This window comes from Corvus brachyrhynchos, unplaced genomic scaffold, assembly GCF_000691975.1.
Source record: "Corvus brachyrhynchos isolate BGI_N302 unplaced genomic scaffold, ASM69197v1 scaffold544, whole genome shotgun sequence".
Taxonomy (NCBI): domain Eukaryota; kingdom Metazoa; phylum Chordata; class Aves; order Passeriformes; family Corvidae; genus Corvus; species Corvus brachyrhynchos.
The window spans coordinates 2,576,831-2,594,667 of NW_008238325.1; the positions used below are offsets into that span (position 1 = coordinate 2,576,831).

Sequence of the window (17,837 nt, forward strand, 5' to 3'; positions counted from 1 at the left end):
CCCTGTGGGATCCTGGATCGGAGCCCTGTGGGATCCTGGCTCCGGCCGTGTCGGGTCCCGCCCGGCAGCGGTGCCGGTCCCCGGCCGCTGGGGCAGCACTGACGTGTCACCGGAGCAGCGCCGCGGTGCTCTCACAAAGCCCCTTTCAGCCACGCGCAAAGCTCATTTCCCCGTTCCAGAGTACCTTCAATGCAGTTGAAAGCCCCGCAGGTGATTTTGGAGGAGTTGGCTTTGATCTGGCAGAGCCAATGCGGAATTACGGAGCTCAGATCTCAGTATGGGTCTCCAGTAAAGGGGTGTTTTTCTTGGAGAGAAATCGCTTCAAATACCATTCTTCCTTTTTTTAAGGGCTTTATTGGAGAATATGGCATATGGATCTTGTTCAGTCTGCAGTCCTGTACAGCGTCATGACCCTCATCAGTACCTATCTTGTGGCTTTTGCATATAAAAACGTCAAGTTTGTCCTCAAACACAAGTAAGTTTGGAGCTTGTTTGAATTTATCATTTAATAATTTAACAAAACCAGAATTTACTACTGTAATTTTTTATTAATAAGAATGCCTGAAATGTGACTCCAAAAATTACTTTGCACAGAAGTATCTCCTAATTAGTTTCTGTTGTTCCCTTGTAATTATAATCAAATCTTGTCAGCTAAGAGTACGGTAATACAGCAAATCCACCTTCATGCTCAGGGGGTATTACCACAAATTATGTTTCAATTATGAATTATATTACTATATGTAAATTATATTACTGTTAGTACTTGTTATTATTATTTCTTCTTGGCCCTTCACCTTGACAGAACTTATGTATTGGCTAAGTTTTATTATTTTTTTATATATTTTTTTTATTTATTATTTATTTACTGAAAATACAACTTCCTGTAATCTCAGGGTTGGGTTGTGGGGTTTTTACGTTTCTGAAGTGTAACATGAGTGGTGTTACTTACAGAGTAGCCCAGAAAAGAGAAGATGCTGTTTCCAAAGAGGTGACTCGCAAGCTGTCCGAGGCGGACAACAGGAAGATGTCCCGCAAGGAGAAGGATGAAAGGTGATCTCTCTGTCCTCTTCCTTCTCTCCGTTGTTGTAGCACTGCCTTAAATGTCTTCTTCAAGGCTCTGAGTGGGGTAGTAGGGACTGTGCTTGGCACTGCTTTTTCTGTATTGTGGTGAGCAGAAGCTGCAGTGTAGCTCTTGGTTCAGCTTCAGGCCTTTTTGAGGCGAGTTGTTAGGGGAAGGTCTCAGATGCACTTGGTGTTAGAGGGGATCCCCATTGGGACTCTGCGGGGTGGGAGCTTTGGAGCCAAACCCTCTGTCTTCTAGGAGAAGTACTGCACACTTCAGAGTGTGGGTGTGCCAGGACATGTCCTGGGTCCCTGGCAGTGTCCACAGCCAGCTTGGACAGGGCTTGGAGCAGCCTGCGATAGGGGAAGGTGTCCCTGCCCATGGCAGGGGTGGAATGGGATTGGGCTTTAAGGTTCCTCCCAACCCAAACCATTCCAGCATTCTGTGGTATCCATTGATTTGAATATATTAGAAATTTTATCTCCACTTGCTCCTAGGATTCTGTGGAAGAAAAATGAGGTTGCAGACTATGAAGCAACAACTTTCTCCATCTTCTACAACAACACCCTCTTTCTGGTCCTGGTCATCATTGCTTCCTTCTTTGTGCTGAAGAACTTCAACCCCACTGTGTATCCTTTATCCCCACACCAAAACCCCCACAGCCCCACCCCTTTTAGTTGTCACTACTAGCTGTAGTTGTCCTGTGGGCTGTGGCATTCCTCTGTTGGTCAGTGCAGCTCATTGTAGTGCATCAGCTTAGAATGTTGTAACAAAAAGAAGAGTTTACCAAAAAAAAGTCTCCCAATCACATAAATGTGACGTGAGATGTTCCTAGGATATTACTTGGACAATATACAGAAATTCTCCTGGCTTTGCCATTCCCATTGTGACTCTGGAGTGAGGACACAGCTCAGTTTCCTGCAGAAACACTGTGTCAGTGTTGGTTGCCTGGAGCTCTTACCTGACTGGATGCTTTAGTTTCAGTAACTTCACAACTAAAATTTCCTGAAGGAAATTAGCATTGCCAACAGGGCCGTTAATTCAAAAGCTGTATTTATAAAACTTGTGAGAGAACAGGCTTAACTTTACAGGTGTCTTAATTCTGCAGGTGACTTCATGCCCTGATTGTGAGCTGTTTCATGTTGCAATAATTCAGTTTTAAAACTACAGAGAAAGACCATTTCCATTCCTTCCTTTTCATAAAACTCCTACTCAGTGTTCTGTACCAAAGAAGTATCTTGACAATTCCTTAACCTGTTCCCTACAGAAACTACATCCTTTCTATCAGTGCTTCCTCAGGACTCATTGCTCTGCTGTCCACAGGATCCAAGTAGACAGAAAACCCACAGCAGTTTCTTCCTGTGAGAGGCTTCAACTGCCATGAAAATGTCTAAGGGTGGAATAGGAATATTTTTTCTTTTAGCATGAGGAAAATGTGGGGAGGGTTTGAACCCAAACTGGTTGAATTATATTTACTTTTGGTATCTTTACATGGTATTCGATATTGGAGTTATTCAGGTTTTTTTTTACTTAGCGAGGAGAGGGAATGGGGTGTGAGCTGTGAGCAGACATCACCACAGAGGAGTGATGGTGCTGCAGCTCCACCCTGGGACTCTGCTCACACAGCTGTACCTGCAGCCTGGAGCAGAATTCCCCTGGCAGTTCGGTGACTGGCCTCAGCCAAACTCACTGGGCATAGACGAGACAATCCCTTTATCATTGTAACTTGAAAAGTTGTAATAAAAAGGAGCTTTTTTTGCCATTTAATTCCATGTATTTTCATTCTTCGTTTTTTAAAAAATGGGGATTTTCATATCTGGGTTTGTCAACTCTTTCTGCTTCCAGAAGAGAGGAGACTTGTACAAGCTAACAGAGGTACTGTATTCATTAGAAGCACTCCTCATTTTTGAGTAACTTGGAGTCAGGACAAAACCTAAATCTCTTAGAAAAACACTTTTGAAGTGGTTTGAATGTACTTATTTTTTTCATTCATCTTCAAAGTGGTAAATAAATTAAAAACCCTGCCAGTTTCCCTGCACAGCTCAAGAAAAATGCTTTAGCTGGCTTTTAATAACGGGTTTATCAGACAGTCCTGTGCCTTCTTTTCTGGCTATCACTGGAGCAGCTGTTCACTTAAATGCCAAATTCTACTGATATTAATGGAATTCCAGTTACAGATCCTGCCATGACAGACTTGGGATCCTGAAGAGGGAAGAAAGAGAAAGTTTATAATCAGATTTAATGTAACAATTACTCTGCTAATCTTGGCTTCAATAGGATTAATGGACAGTAGAGGAAAATGGAGAATCTGAAGACCAGGAGACAGTAATGGCTCTATTTCTGACAAATTCAAGTACTTCTGGTCATTTAATACTCTTTAAATTAACTGTTTTCTCTCAAAATGCATGGATTTCTCTTTATCCCTTCTGCCTGACTGTTCACCACTGGAAGGAGACGTTTGCACAGTGCTGCTGCCTGCCTTGGACAGCTTCACCTTCCTTGGCCTCACTTCTTATAAGGGATATAACTGATGGATTTTAGGCTAAGTACTTAGCACACATGAAGCAGATTTTTAACAAAGCCATCTGTAAACAGCCAGAGCCCAACACAAAGCCAGGCTGGCTCCTCTGCAAGCAGCAGGACTTGGATGTTGCTGTTTTTCCTGTGTTCCTCTCAGAACCCCCAGGGCTGAAATTCACACCCTTGAACGGCCCATGCTATACTCACTTTGCTGGCAGGGTTGGGAGGCTCAGCCTGCCCTGGCAGGGCTCTAGCAGGTGTATTTTGCAGAAAATCTGCTGTCTGGAGCAGTGCTTGGAAGCAGCACTTTCTTCTGCCATTACTGTCAGCTCACTGAGTCTTTTATTAACTGCTTTTCATCTTCTTTCAGGGCTTTTTTTGGTATTGACAGTTGCTGAGGCCTGGAGCTTAGTGAGTGTCAGAATTTTCCTGGAGAGGGAACATTGAGCACTGACAGCCTGAAACAAAAGCAGGTGGGTGGGTGGGGTGGGTTGTGTTCTGCAAAAAAAGTAATCTTGAGCCTTCATAGAAAAGTTCAGGGCTTTTTTTGGTTGGCATTTGGATTTTTGTTCACTTTCTCAGTTGTTTTTATTTCTTTGGAGGTGATGTTTGGTTTTTCCTTTGCAATCCCCACTGCAAGCTGCAATTATAAATAAAAAATTCAATATAACATACTAAACGATATTTCTCTTGTCTAATGCTGAGGGTTAAGCTAAAGCTGGGCTGCTGCTTGGCCCCACACTGCCCTCAGAATCTGAAGCTCTTGCTCCAAGTAAGGGACAATGCCATCTCCTCTGTTAAAGAAAAAGTTGGGAATTGATCTAGTTTTAACACATTCTTGGATTCCTAAGTACATGAGAAGGGGAAGAGAGAACATTAAATTGTACCTCCAGAGGGAGGAAAAGGAATTAGTCTGCTACTGGGAGGATAATTATATTAAATAAAGCTGTTAACTGTGTAATGGTTGAAGCTTTTGTAAAAGTTAACAATAGCTAATGGTAATGCAGCATGGGGTGTTCCCAGGGCAGGGGAAGGTGGGCTCCTCCTCAGCTGGCTGTGACTGGCCAGTGTCACCTTGAAGAGGCTGGGGACAGCTGCACTGGGTTTATTTCAGGCCAAATCACAGAATAGTTTGGCTTGGAAGGGACCTTAAAGCCCACCCAATGCCCCCCCTGCCACGGGCAGGGACACCTCCCACTGTCCCAGGCTGCTCCAAGCCCCAGTGTCCAGCCTGGCCTTGGGCACTGCCAGGGATCCAGGGGCAGCCCCAGCTGCTCTGGGCACCCTGTGCCAGGGCCTGCCCACCCTCCCAGGGAACAATTCCTTCCCAATATCCCATCCAACCCTGCCCCCCTCAGCTTCAGGCCAGGACAGACCTTATCTAGGATGTGTGTGCTCCTTGGGGACTGACTTCCAGCAGCACCTTGTCCCAGGAGAGAGCCAGCCCAGCTCCCTCCTGTCCCTGCTGCCTCGGCACCGGCCCTCGCCCCTCCTGGGCACAGCTGGAATGCTGCCCTGGGGAACAACCCCCCCATCCTCAGCAGAAACCCCTGCTGGCCCAGAGCAGCTCTGGTGTCAGTAACAGGTCTGCAGCTCTCAGGGTAGATGCACAAAATGCTTTTATTGTGTCCAAGCAGAATTCCAGTCAGACTGCATTTCTCATGTACAGCAGGAGTCATGTACACACACCACAGCTTCAAATACAGGAGGAGACCACTCGGGTGTGGGGAGCTGCTCAACCGGCCCAGGTGAGCGCTGCAGGGGGGGAGGGGAGTACAAGGGTCCTACAAATACTGTACAGAGCTGTATCCCAGCAGGGATGGGAGAAATACAGACTGAAATCATAGGAGCATGGTGCAGAGCAAATCCATGGGAAGATACAACGTGGGTCTTGAGCTGGGCAAATTAAGATGGAAATTCTTCCTGTCAACTCCTGTAAATGCTCACAAAAATCTGTTTAAAATGTGTCTGTGCACTTACTTATCCCTGGTTCCAAACCAGGTGAAAGCAGGTGTAGCCTTTTGAAGTACGTACCTGATTGTTCCTGCAGCTCTCAGCAGCTATATATTATATATATTTATAGTATCTATATCCTTAAAAGCTCCTGAATATTGAAATTTGCAGTAGCTCTGTCTACAAGCAGGCAGAAGTAGAGGCAGGTTTCTATAGATGCAAAACCCAGTATTTAATCATGGCTTTCTTGGTTTAAGGTTTATGGAGAAGTAGAGCTTTGCAGAGCTGTTGTGTTCAGTAACCTGACATGCGTGTTTGGGCTTCCTGACACTGCCCAGGAGCACTCCACAGCTGCAAGAGCTGCGTAATTAGGAGCTGAACTATCTTAATTCCTAACTAGTTCCCTGTCTTACAGCCTTTATTCAACTACAAAGAAATCCTAGAGCTTATATTCAACGTAAAAAAGCAGAGTTTGAGCTTGCCCCTTCCATCTGTTAACCTGAAGAAACTTTATGGTTGAGATTTCCCAAACATGGTTTTATTAAAACCTGAAGTTGTATCTGGCTTTTCTTCATTGAAAAAATAGATCTGTACATCCTTCTTTAATTACCAAGTACCTGAAGGTTATAAATTATGTCTTTTTTTGCTTTACAAGTGTTTGTCACAGCACAAGCATGAGGTGCAAAGAGTAAAGTAAAAATTAATGAACTCGGTCAAGAAGGTAAGAAAATACAAGGTTATTCTTGGTTAGAAGAGAGATCAACTGTGCTTTTAAATTCACTGCAGAGTAGTAGCAAGAGCACACATCTCGAAGGATCCAGTGACAGTAGACACCGAGCAGCAAGTGCTGAATGATTCTCATGAGAGTAATTCGGGGCTGTACTGGAGTACAGAGCACTTCTAAACCATGCAGTCCAGGAAACTCATGCATTGCATTAGGATCTGTAGTCCTTCTTGCTGTAGGGCTTGTTGCCCAGGATATTATCTATTTCATTTACAATATGGGATGTCATCTTTGGAAGGACCTGGGGTGGAAGAAAGCGATGTTTAATCGAGATCATTCCAAAATGAAACCTCGATTTTATCAAAGTACATTTCCTCTGGGGTTTTTGTGTGACAGATATTAAACATTCACCTAATAACTTTCTCCCTTGAAGGAAAAAACACTGGAGTGTCTTTACTCAGTGAGAGAATCACAGCAAAGCCTCTCAGCTTTCTGTGTGGAATATTGCTTGGTTGCAGTGGGACATGAGCTGGTGGCAAGAACAGCAGAGGAAGCTCTGGTTGTGAAAAACCACAGGGAATAATAAAGGGAGTGCAGGTGACATGTGACAGCACAGACTCTGTCACAACATGGCCTGGAATCACCTGCATTTTCAGATACATGAAAGCTGCTGATGCCACCCTGGTGTCACTGGATTTGTCTGCAATGACCCCAAGAGGTGCCAAGTCATGGTGACACCAGAGATGTGCCTGATGAAGGGGCACGAACAGAGCTGGGAGACAAAATCCCAAGTGCTCCCACTGTTGAGGGAAGGAGGGTGCTGAGGTCTGGTGCTGTCCCCCAGGGAGCTGAGCAGGGCTCACGCCCTCCACGGAGGTGCCACCCCCCCTGCACTCACCTGTATGGCTCCGAGGTTCTCGATCAGCTGCTCGGGGTTGGAGGATCCCAGAAGGACAGAGCTCACCCCCTCGTTCCTCAGGCACCATGCTGGGAATAAAGGCACAGCGGGGTCAGGAACAGAGATGGAACAACACAGCCTCGCTCCAGACCCCACTGTTTGACAGAGCCTCTGCTTGGAAATAATCACATTATCTGTCTCAGCTTTGCTCCTCTCACCTACCAGGAGGAAGATGCAGGGATCAGATAACAAACCCCACAGACCTTCCAGGATCCCACCTGAGCCTGGTGCCTGCCCCAGCGCTTCTCACCGTTGTGGGGTTTGGTTGTTCCCGATCACGAATCACAAAGATTCACTGCTGGGCTGTGGAGCCAGAGATCACCTTTCTGACAGACACCTGGTATTTTCCAGCCTCAGCTCTCAGCAGCATAAAGATAATTATTAGAAAAAAACTCCAAAACCCATTTTGCACAGCACTCTCTTGTCTGCCAGCCCAGCACCCCAAAGGTGATGGCTTCATCGGGGGAGGCAGTGTCCAGGCAATCAGGGAGGTGGGAGCCCTGGGGATGCCCAAGATACTCGGACCCTGCAGTCACAGCCTGCTGCTGCTGCTGGAAGCAATCCTGCTTTAAGTAATTGTTACCCAGAGAAGCTGGGAGTGTCCCAGGCCAGGTTGGAGGGGTTTGGAACAACCTGGGCTATTGGAAGGTGTCCCTGTCCATGGCAGGGGGTGGCACTGGATGAGATTTAAGTTCCTTCTAAACCAAACCACTGCAGGATAAATAATGATTTACACATTTTAAATAGCAAGCACATCTCTAGCTACAGGCCCAGACCAAACCATGATGGAAAGAAAACACCTTTTCTGTGTTAGCCTTTCCCAAGCCAGCCCTGACCCCTGAAGAGGGACGGGAGCAGCCCTGGAGCTGTGCAGGGACCCACCAACACCCTGCTGTGGCAGCGTGCAGCCGAGGCGCTCAGCGATGGGGGACAGGTCCTTCAGCTTCCCCTGCTGCTTCCTGCCCTCCTCGCTGATGATCTTCTCCTTCAGCCACTGGTAGCACTGCAGAGCAATCACAGCACATCGGGCTGTCAGCTTTCATCCTCCGAAATGGGAAGTTTAGGGCAATTTATAATTACAGTCTATAAATATATAAATAGCAGCACTTGAAAAGCCACGTCCAACCCAGAAGGTCGCGGAGGCTGAGTGACACAAAGCTGGGCTGCCCAAAGCAATTAGGGCAGGGCCAGAATGTCTCCTATTGTCCTCAGCTCTCTGGTTTTATTCTCACTCCAGAACCTGGAATCTCCTCAGTTTTCTTTTTGGACCCCATAACCCCCAATAAGAATACAATCAGGATAACTGTGGAGAAACCAAGCTGTGGTGACACCAGAATGCCCAAACCTGTTAGAGAGGGCAGCCCCCAGCAGCCCATGGGTCTTCAGTGGGCTTGCCCTTGTCTCAGGGGGGATTCTGTGGGCATGCTGGGATCACTGGGGGGATGCTGGGGGGCTGAGCACCCCCATGCCCTAGGCTGGTGCCCAGGAAATTGATGTCCAAGTCTGTTTGACCTTCGTGGTTTGGGGGGCTGAAGTGGCAGCAGCTGCATCCATTCATGGTTGGACTCCGTGACCTTGGAGGTCTTTTCCAACCTTAACGATTCCAGGATTAACATCAGCGAGGGGCCTGGAGCGCCACAGAGCCCCTGGCTGGTGCCTCCTCCTCGGTGATGCCCATCAGTGCAGGGTGGTGCCAGCATCCAGCATCCACGTGCAGCCCCCAGTCCTGGCTCCAGCCCCAACCCTGCCCCAAACCCCTCTCAGCCTTCAGCTCGCTGCGTGGGGAGCCTGAGCTCGTTCTAACCCAGATTCTCCTGCTCTGTGGAGTGTGGTTGCCAGAGAAACCGAGCTGATCCATCAATACGCAGCCCGGCCTTCTCACGAGGGAGCCCTTTCCCCTTTGTTATTTTCCTGCCCTCACAAAAGCAGCACAACTCAAACATCCACAAGAAATACCTTGAGTGAAGCCCTTGAGCTTTCAGGGACCCCGTTGCCGTATTTCCCTGAGATGATCCCACAGGCCAGGGGAGACCACGTCATCGCTCCCACCCCTGCAGAGGAAACAGAAAGAGGGGATTTTAGGGGAGTGGGGCAAATCACACTTGTAGCAAAAATATGCCTTTCAGCTAAAAACTAAAACAAAAACAAACAATTGCAGCTTGTTTCTGTTGCCACTGGCAGCAACGCTCAGTTGGTGTTCCAGGAAGATGCTGCTGATGCCCTTAAGGGTATTAAGGATTTATTTTACTTAATGGGCCACAGGAATCTCAGAGAGTAAGGAGCAGCCAAGACAATTAATACTTAATATGTTTATTAATATACTTTATTTATTAATATATGATATTAAGCAATACTTCTTTATCAGAGGCACAGTAAGCTGGTTTTTCTTTTAGGTCACTAGATAGAGACGTGGCTTTGTCATTGGTCCCACCTGGAGCCCTAGGTCACCCTGCTGTCCATTCCTTTCTGGGAATGCCCGAGCCAGAAGGCACAGCATGCTCAGACTCACCGATTTTGTGATACAATTCTGGCAGCTGCACCTCCACCTTCTCCCTTTGGAACAGATGATACTCGGCCTGTTCGCACACGGGTGGGATCATGTTAAACTGCCTGGCCACGGAGTAGGCTTCCTGCAGAGGAGAAACCCATGGATGAAACACTTCAGTAAATGAAAATATCCTGCAGGATGCACCAGGCAATGTTCTCTGAGTGTGCAGGAGATGGCCAAGGCAAGTCTTGCTGTCCCTTGGCAGGGGAAGCGGGGACCATCAGGATGCTGCAAACCTGGCATCTCCTGGAATCACAGCCTGGTGTGAGACGTTAAAGCCTGTCTCATTCCACCCCCTGCCGTGGGCAGGGACCCCTTCCATGGGCCAGGTTGGCCATGAGCACTGACATCAAACTGAAGGACTTGACTTCAGTCAAACCAGAATGACACAGACCCAAATTAACCACCCAAACCCCCAAACATCAGCCCATCTTCTGCTAATTAGCATTGGGCTCATTCTGGGACAGGTTTCTATATTATTTGAGGTGGAAGCACTGGACAGAGTGAGACCCCAGCGTGCCCAGGGATCCCCATGTGAGCCCTTACCATGATCACCCCATGGCAGCCCTTACCATGATCCCAGCCCTTGCCATGATCCCAGCCCTTACCACGATCCCCATGGCAGCCCTTACCATGATCCTCCCCATGGCAGCCCTTACCATGATCCCAGCCCTTGCCATGATCCCAGCCCTTACCACGATCCCCATGGCAGCCCTTACCATGATCCTCCCCATGGCAGCCCTTACCATGATCCCAGCCCTTGCCATGATCCCAGCCCTTACCACGATCCCCATGGCAGCCCTTACCATGATCCTCCCCATGGCAGCCCTTACCATGATCCCAGCCCTTACCATGATCCCAGCCCTTACCATGATCTCCATGGCGCTCCAGCGGGACGTGCCCCAGTACATGGCCATGCCCTGGTTTATCACGTGCGTCATCGCCCGCACGATTTCTGAAGGAAGGCAGAACAAGGGGTGTGAGGAGTGCCCAGAGGCCACGTTTCCAGCACCAAATCCACTTCCAAACGCCACACACGCTGACAACCCTGAGCCCTGAACACGGCTCCTGCTGTGCACTCCTGCCCAGGTGTGGCTGGAAAAGCATTTTCAGTGCAAACGTCAAGACATTGACCCTGCAGCTGGTTAAAAAGTGCTTTTCCCACCTGGCTCTTGCCTACCACAGCCTTAGGAGAACATCTTTCGAAACGGAACACAAGAGGGCAGCACAGTGGAAAAATAAACTTCAAAATAAATTCTATTTATTTCAAAATTTTCTTCCTGAAAGCACATGTCTGGGTCTGCTTCTTTTCACCAGGAATACTGGGGACAAACCTGCAAAAATGGGTGATTGAACCCCACTCCACCAAGGGCCCTGTCACCCTCTGGTGTCACCTCTGCAAAACCCAGCACAGCAGTGCATGGAAGCTTGCAAGGCTACACACACCAGGACAGGATCTTGGATTTCATCCCTCAGACCTCTGCTGAGCAGCCCTGCCTGCCTGGGGGTGAAAAACCCTCACACTTTAGTTTAAAAAAATCCCAGGCTGGTTTGGGTTGGAAGGGATGTTAAACCCCATCTGTGCCACCCCTGTCATGGGCAGGGACACCTCCCACTGTCCCAGGCTGCTCCCAGCCCCAATGTCCAACCTGGCCTTGGGCACTGCCAGGGATCCAGGGGCAGCCCCAGCTGCTCTGGGCACCCTGTGCCAGGGCCTGCCCACCCTCCCAGGGAAGGATTCCTTACCAATATCCCGTCCATCCCTGCCCTGTGTCACAGTCCCCAGGAGCAGCCACGAGCCAGAACCACTGCCCTGGCTGTGGTAACAAATGCCTATTTCTGACAGGGTTGCAGCACAGACACAACCCCAGCCACTGCCCACAAAATGGGAAAAATGGGCTAAACTCACTCTGAGAAGCAAAAGAAAACAGTTCTGGGGCACTGCTGCCCATGGCACCTCGTAGTCAGCGGGCACTGCCACATGTCCATGTGCTCTTCCCATGGGAGAGTCAAGGACCTGACACTCCCCACCGACTCCTGTAACTCTGGCCACCCCAAACCCCTCTGGAGGGGCTGCCCCTGAGCCCGCCCTGCAGTGCCCAGAGAACCCCTCTGCAGTGCCCAGAGAACCCCTCTGCTCCCACTGGGATAGGGACTCCAGGCAGATCGAGACACGCTGCCTTTCACACTGGCAGGATTCTCGTCCTACTTCTGGAAAGGCAAAAGCAGGAGCTCGGCAGCGAGGAGGGTTCGGTGCCAATCTGGGCGTTGCTGTGAATCCTTCTGCAGGCACTGACAGGCAGCTCTGAGAGTGAAGGCTCCATTTATAACCTGCAGGGCTGGGATTCGTTTGACACACAGACCTGCCTTAAACCCAAACACAAATCCACTTTATCCGAGGGAATGAGGGAAAGGAAATAAAAACCCCAGGCAGCATTAAAGCCAGCACTGGGATGTAAAGGAAACTTCCATTTCTTCACAAAAATATATAAATGCATTTCACTGAAGGGTAAACATAGAATCAAAGACTGGTTGGGGTGGTAAAGGACCTTAAAGAGCACCTACTGCCAAGCTCTTGCCATGGGCAGGGACACCTTCCACCTGACCAGGGCTCCAGGATACAACTGATGAGCTATTTCAAGCTTCCCCATCTGAATATTTAATTAAAAATTGTTTTTCATTTCCTACCACCATCAGTCTAAGCCTGTAAGTGATCCTTCCCTTCCTCCCTCCCTCTCTCCTCAGCAGCTTTTCCCTGGGTTAGTTTTCTATTTTTGCCCTGCCACCATTTCAGAGTTTTGAAAAACATTTCGTCACACGCCTCTTACACATCTCAGCCTGTGGTTGTTTTCGTTTCTCCCACCTCTACTCCTTTCAAAAAAAAAAAAAAAAAAACACCCAAGTCAATGCAGAAAATGTATATAAATATATATATATATATCTCCTTTCGTTTACAGAGCCGGGACGGCGATGGGATTCGGGAAGAGCACACGCCCGGATCTCTTGTCCTGCCAGCTGGATGCCCAAAAGGCAGCACTTAAGAACAGGAGATTTTTTTTCTTAAATATAGATCAATGCTTCAAATCCCAAATAACAGCCCCTGGCAGCATGATAATAATGATAACTTTGAAGTAGCTTAAGGTTCCCTGGTAGGAATGCTGTCACCTTCCCTCCCTGCATGCCAGGGCTGTGCCTGGGTGCTGGATACACTGTGGGCACCTGGCACTGTGACAATGGGGGTCACACTAGGGGACTCCAGGGACCCTCCTTTCCAGCTGCACTCCTGGAAAAGGCCCTTGGGATGAAGAAAAAGCATCTGCTTGCACAGCTGGGGGATGAGATCTTCAGCCCGAGTAACAAGGCACGAAACACACGGGAATTCTGGAGAGGACGGATCCTTCCCATCATCCGTCCCCCAACGTCCCTGACCAAGGGGACTGTGTGGTGGCAGAGGATGGCAGGGACATCCCACACGCAGCCGACCTGGTCCCAGTGAAGATGGGCAGCCCCTCACCCCTCATCCCCCCTGCCTGGCAGATCCCAGCCCGGCTCTGGGGCGTGGGGGACACGGCCAGACCCACCTGCAACGAGCTTCCCAAGGTGCTCCTCTCCAGCTGCTCCCTGACTCCAACACCCATTGCTTTTACAATGGAAAACTGTTTTAATTTGCTCTGAGGCCTTTAAGAACAGTAAATACATTTCGGGGGTTTAGGTTAAGCAGCTTTGCCAGGTGCCCTGAGTCACTGACAGCACAGAAATCCCCATGGAATGCTCGTCTGCTCCGTTCCCCAGGGGAGGAACTGAGCCTGGACAGCCTGGGGAGAGAAGGGATCTGCTCTGGCTGGGGTGGAGCAGAGAAGGATCTGTAAAAGCTGCTCCTTGCTGCTGCTGCCCATGGGCACTTGGCAGCAGAGGGAGGAGTCTGAGGGACAGGGCAGAAACCCCACGAGCAGCAAGCAGGGAAAACAAACAGGACTGTGCCAGGTTTTGATTTGGTTGTGCCCCCCTGCACACAACAAGCTGGCTGCTCCAGCAGGGCCCACAGGTGCTGCCACAAGTAGGGAACATTTTAAAGTCACCTTCTCCTTCAGGAGTGGCTGGCCCTGGCTCCCTGGCAGCGTCCCAGGCCAGGCTGGACGGGGCTTGGAGCAGCCTGGGATGGTGGAAGCCGTCCCTGCCCATGGCAGGGGGGCTGGAATGAGATGAACTTTAAAAGTGCCTTCGAAGCCAAGCCGCTCCATGACTCCCTTGTGGGAGAAGCTGAGGCGTGTGTGGTGCTGAGCCGGGATGGAGTGGCTCGGGAAGGCAGCACAGCACCGACAGATGGCCCAGCAGATGCTCTGGGATGGAAGTGGCTTAGTAGGTGAACCATAAAAAAGGCAGGAAGAACATGGGAAGTATCTCCACCACGCCATTCATAACAAAAATGTCCCTTTTTTCACCCTGCTCGAGCCTCACCGAGCACCACAGCCGTGCCTGGCTGCCAGGGCCGGCGCTGCCAGCGGGATCCGCGGTGCCTGCAATGCTGGGAACGCGGGATCAGCTGTGCTGTGGGCATGGGAAACCCATCCACACCGCTCAGTGACAAGTGACTGAGCAGAGAGGGCACTCCTCCCTCTCAGACACAACATGGCATCTTCCTCGACCTCCACAGCTCCTGAGGAAGCTGCACTGCTCCTAAAATCCCAGGCTGGTCCCTAACCCGCAGCTGCTGGCACTGGGTGGCACCCACAGGTCACCCTGGGTGGCACAGCAAGGAAATGGGTGTCAGGATTCCTGACATGGAGCTCCAGGTCTGTTTGATTCCCATGGACCATCCACGGCAGCTCCTGCAGCCATCTGACAGGGACACCTGCCTTAAATCCAAACACAAATCCACTCCAGCTGAAGGAATCAGGGAAAGGAAAGACTCCAAACCTTAAAGCCACTCCTGAGACATAAAGGAAACTTCCATTTCCTTCCCAAACATACAAATTCATGTCATGGCAGGGAAGACATAGAAACTTGGAATGGGCTGGGAGGAACCTAAAATAACATCTAATTCCAGCCCTCTGCCGTGGGCAGGGACACCTTCCATGAACAGGACACCACAAATGAGATATTTCATATTTAAACTGCCCCACCTGAACATTTAATTACAAACTGTTTTCCATCTCCTGCCCTCCTCAGTCTAAGCCCTTAAGCCGGGATCAGGCACGCTGAAACGTTTAACTGCAGCTCGCACCAACCTTCCATGGGGGTGTTGTTGTCCGGCCGGTTGGCAAAGACCACGTCCACATATTCCAGCTGCAGCCTCTGGAGAGAAGCCTTCAGCCCTGGGAATGGGAAAGCAGAGACAAGGACAGGCAGGGTCAGAGGGAGGCACGGAACGGAGCCAAGATGGGACTCAAATACAGCTTGGTGTATTTAAATATACATATTTATAGATATACACACACACAACCACTTAGGATATGAGAGGGATGCTGAATAACGTTGTCCCGTGTCCTGCTGCCATATGAAGAAGAAAGCACCAATCTGGCCACATGCAGAGCCCCTCCTTCCACAAGAAGGTGCTTTATTTCAGAATTCCCAGGATCTGGGCTGACCAGCCCCTGGTTACCAAGCGTGCAGAAGCAGCTGCCAGGGACTATTCTGGCAGTTAATTCAATCTGAATTTTGCCACAGAGCCTTTCATGCTCCAGTCCCAGCTCCTGACGCCCAGCCCCAGGGGGACATTCCAGAGATGCAATCCCAGAGGGAAGGATGGTGGCGCTGGGGTCGGGGCCTTAGGAAGAGCAGGTAAAGCACCAGGGAGGGCTTTACCTTGTCAGGGTGAGTGAGCTGCGCCCACCTGCACTGCAGACAGACTTGGGCAGAGCAAGCCAAGGCCCTTTGCAGCTCAGTCCATGAATGGCCAGGTTTTGAGAGCCTTCCTGTGGGGATCTGATGGGAGATGGCATCAAACCCCTACAGATATATTTATGTGTCTATGGATGAGTGTATGAGAGAGGGCGAGCAGAGGATGGGCATTTTATCCATCTCAAAATTCAGCAAACATTTTCAGCCTGCTCTATTTTGACTCATTCTTCATGCATACTCATAAAAACATTTTGTTCTTGGGAAGATTTGTAGAAAATAACTGTTAGAAATCCTCTCTCTCAGATAGATATAAATACATATACATATATAAAATATCTACCATTGACCTTAATGTTGTTTGCAGGGTGTTCTGTGAAATTATCCCAACTGCTGCCAGTGCTTTTCTGTCATTTCCTGAAGTAGCTCCACAAGAAATGGAAAATGGGTGGTTTTGGAGTGCCTGTGACACATCTGCCACCTCCCTGAGCACCTTTAGTGCCACCGCCTCACTGAGGCTTATTTAGATGAAAGTTCAACAAAATATGCTACAAGAAAAACTTCCTCCAGCATTACCTTACTGGGAAAGTCACATCCCAACACAGCTGGATCCTGCAAACACTCCAAGATAAAACTCTCCAGGGCAATCCCAGCTGGTCACTGTGAGCAGGGATGCTCCTCGCCAGGAGCAGGAAGGAGGACGGAAGGAGCCAAACCTGCACCCCAGAGAGGGGCTGCTCTCCCCTGTACTGATCCCACCTGACCTGGGCACTGCCTTGGGGCTCCCCTGGGGTTCAGCTCTGCATTTTCCAGGTGGGCAGCACCCTGAAAGGAGGAGCTGCTGCCCTGGGCTCCTCCATGGACCTTGACCCGGAGGATTTCATCCAAGTCCCCAAACAGCAGAGGTTCTGCACATCCCGTGGTGGCAGAAGGCACAAATGGGTCACACAGCAAAGCAGGTGGGGGACAAGTCCTCCCCAGGGACCTGTCACTGCCCTTCTGGGAGCTGGACACCCCTGGAATGCCCCTCCACAGCATTTCCCACCCCCAGACTGGTTCCCCCACGATTCCTGCAGAGAACAGCCCCAGCCCTGTGCTGCAGGATGCTCCCGCTCCAGCGCCGCGGGCAGCCAGCCCAGGCTGGCTCCTCTCTCAGGGACAAGGTCACAGCTGACACTGCTGATCCTGGATGTGATCCTTAATTCCACAGGAACGGGCACTGCTCCGTCTGTGTGCTGCAGCCGTGCCCGGAGGCCTGGCCTGGCAGAGCCCCGCAGAGCCAGCTCTGGGTACGCCCCAGGCAGGCACGGACAAGGTTTTGTATGTGGATAAATAGAACACAGTGTTCGCACTCTCCTCCCTCTCCTGCAGCAACACATCCAAAAGGACAAAAAAAAGTGCTGGGAAGGAGAGGAGGAGCAGGGGTTTGGGTGAATAAGCCCCGAGGGATGAGTGAGGCAGCGCTAGGTGGGACGCGGATCCACGGAGCCAGGTGAGGAATGGGCAGCAAAATCGAGCACTTGAGCAGGAACAGCACCAGAGCAAACCTCAGCCGTGCCAGCTGGGGCCTGGCACCCCTCCAGAGGCTATTTCTGCAGGCTGACATCATGCCCACATCCTCATCCTCGTCCCTCCCAGCTCCAAAGGGAGCCCAGGCACCCCTGGCCATGGCTGGGGATGTGCAGAGAGAGCTTCCCCCAGCAAACCCCACGGTCAGCATGGCACGTTGGGGGGCTTTTAGTGCAATCCATCTGCTCACACTTTTTGAGGGGAGCCAGAACGATCCTTTGGTCCTTTTGGGCACCTCACAGCCGAGTTTGGGAATGGCCCCCGTGGGACTGGCACAGGCAGCAGCGGGATCAAAGAGCCCCAGCTCACGGGAGAGCACTGCTCTGGGATCCAGCTGGACACATCCCACCCCATGGCCAGCCTGAGCCCCTGGCACGGCCGGACCCCGAGCCCAGGTACCTTCAATGATGTGTTTTCTGGAAAGGCCTCTCTCGGTCTCAGCTCTGCAAGGGAAGAACAGGAACACGGCTGGGAGATGCCAGAGGTGCCAACAGCTTGGGAGCACTAATTTGTGTTCTGATTTAAACATCCCCAAAATTACAGAATCACAGACTGGCTGGGTTGGGAAGGACCTTAAAGCTCATCCATTCCCACCCCTGCCATGGGCAGGGACACCTCCCACTGTCCCAGGCTGCTCCGAGCCCCCGTGTCCAGCCTGGCCTTG

General features: G+C 50.3%; 2 protein-coding genes across 5 annotated transcripts in view; one reads left to right on the plus strand and one right to left on the minus strand.

Annotated features, from left to right (window-relative positions):
- The first annotated feature begins 323 nt into the window (after positions 1-323).
- Positions 324-2,830, plus strand: SSR3 (signal sequence receptor subunit 3). The gene is made up of 4 exons (XM_017734376.1): positions 324-475; positions 952-1,050; positions 1,561-1,692; positions 2,331-2,830. Exons 1-4 carry the CDS (start codon positions 372-374, stop codon positions 2,395-2,397), a joined length of 402 nt encoding a protein of 133 aa, XP_017589865.1. The 5' UTR covers positions 324-371; the 3' UTR covers positions 2,398-2,830.
- A 2,354-nt stretch (positions 2,831-5,184) lies between these two features.
- The window catches only part of KCNAB1 (potassium voltage-gated channel subfamily A member regulatory beta subunit 1), a 60,633-nt gene continuing 47,980 nt past the window's right edge, over positions 5,185-17,837 (minus strand). For all 4 annotated transcript variants that reach the window (XM_008633744.2, XM_017734378.1, XM_008633745.2 and 1 more), the window contains 8 exons: positions 17,573-17,616; positions 14,995-15,081; positions 10,636-10,721; positions 9,728-9,848; positions 9,175-9,269; positions 8,101-8,221; positions 7,159-7,247; positions 5,185-6,561 (listed from right to left, as the gene is read on the minus strand). In XM_008633744.2, coding sequence (XP_008631966.1) covers positions 6,472-6,561; positions 7,159-7,247; positions 8,101-8,221; positions 9,175-9,269; positions 9,728-9,848; positions 10,636-10,721; positions 14,995-15,081; positions 17,573-17,616 — 733 coding nt within the window. In that variant the 3' untranslated portion in view covers positions 5,185-6,471. The remainder of the gene's footprint in view (positions 6,562-7,158; positions 7,248-8,100; positions 8,222-9,174; positions 9,270-9,727; positions 9,849-10,635; positions 10,722-14,994; positions 15,082-17,572; positions 17,617-17,837) is intronic.

What these genes read in the sequence shown, in the direction of transcription:
- SSR3 (XM_017734376.1), top strand. Translation starts at nt 372, where the DNA reads ATGGATCTTGTTCAGTCTGCAGTCCTGTACAGCGTCATGACCCTCATC. An exon ending in AAGTTTGTCCTCAAACACAA is followed by an intron (nt 476 to 951) that starts GTAAGTTTGGAG and finishes TGTTACTTACAG; the next exon opens with AGTAGCCCAGAAAAGAGAAG. An exon ending in AAGAACTTCAACCCCACTGT is followed by an intron (nt 1,693 to 2,330) that starts GTATCCTTTATC and finishes TGTTCCCTACAG; the next exon opens with AAACTACATCCTTTCTATCA.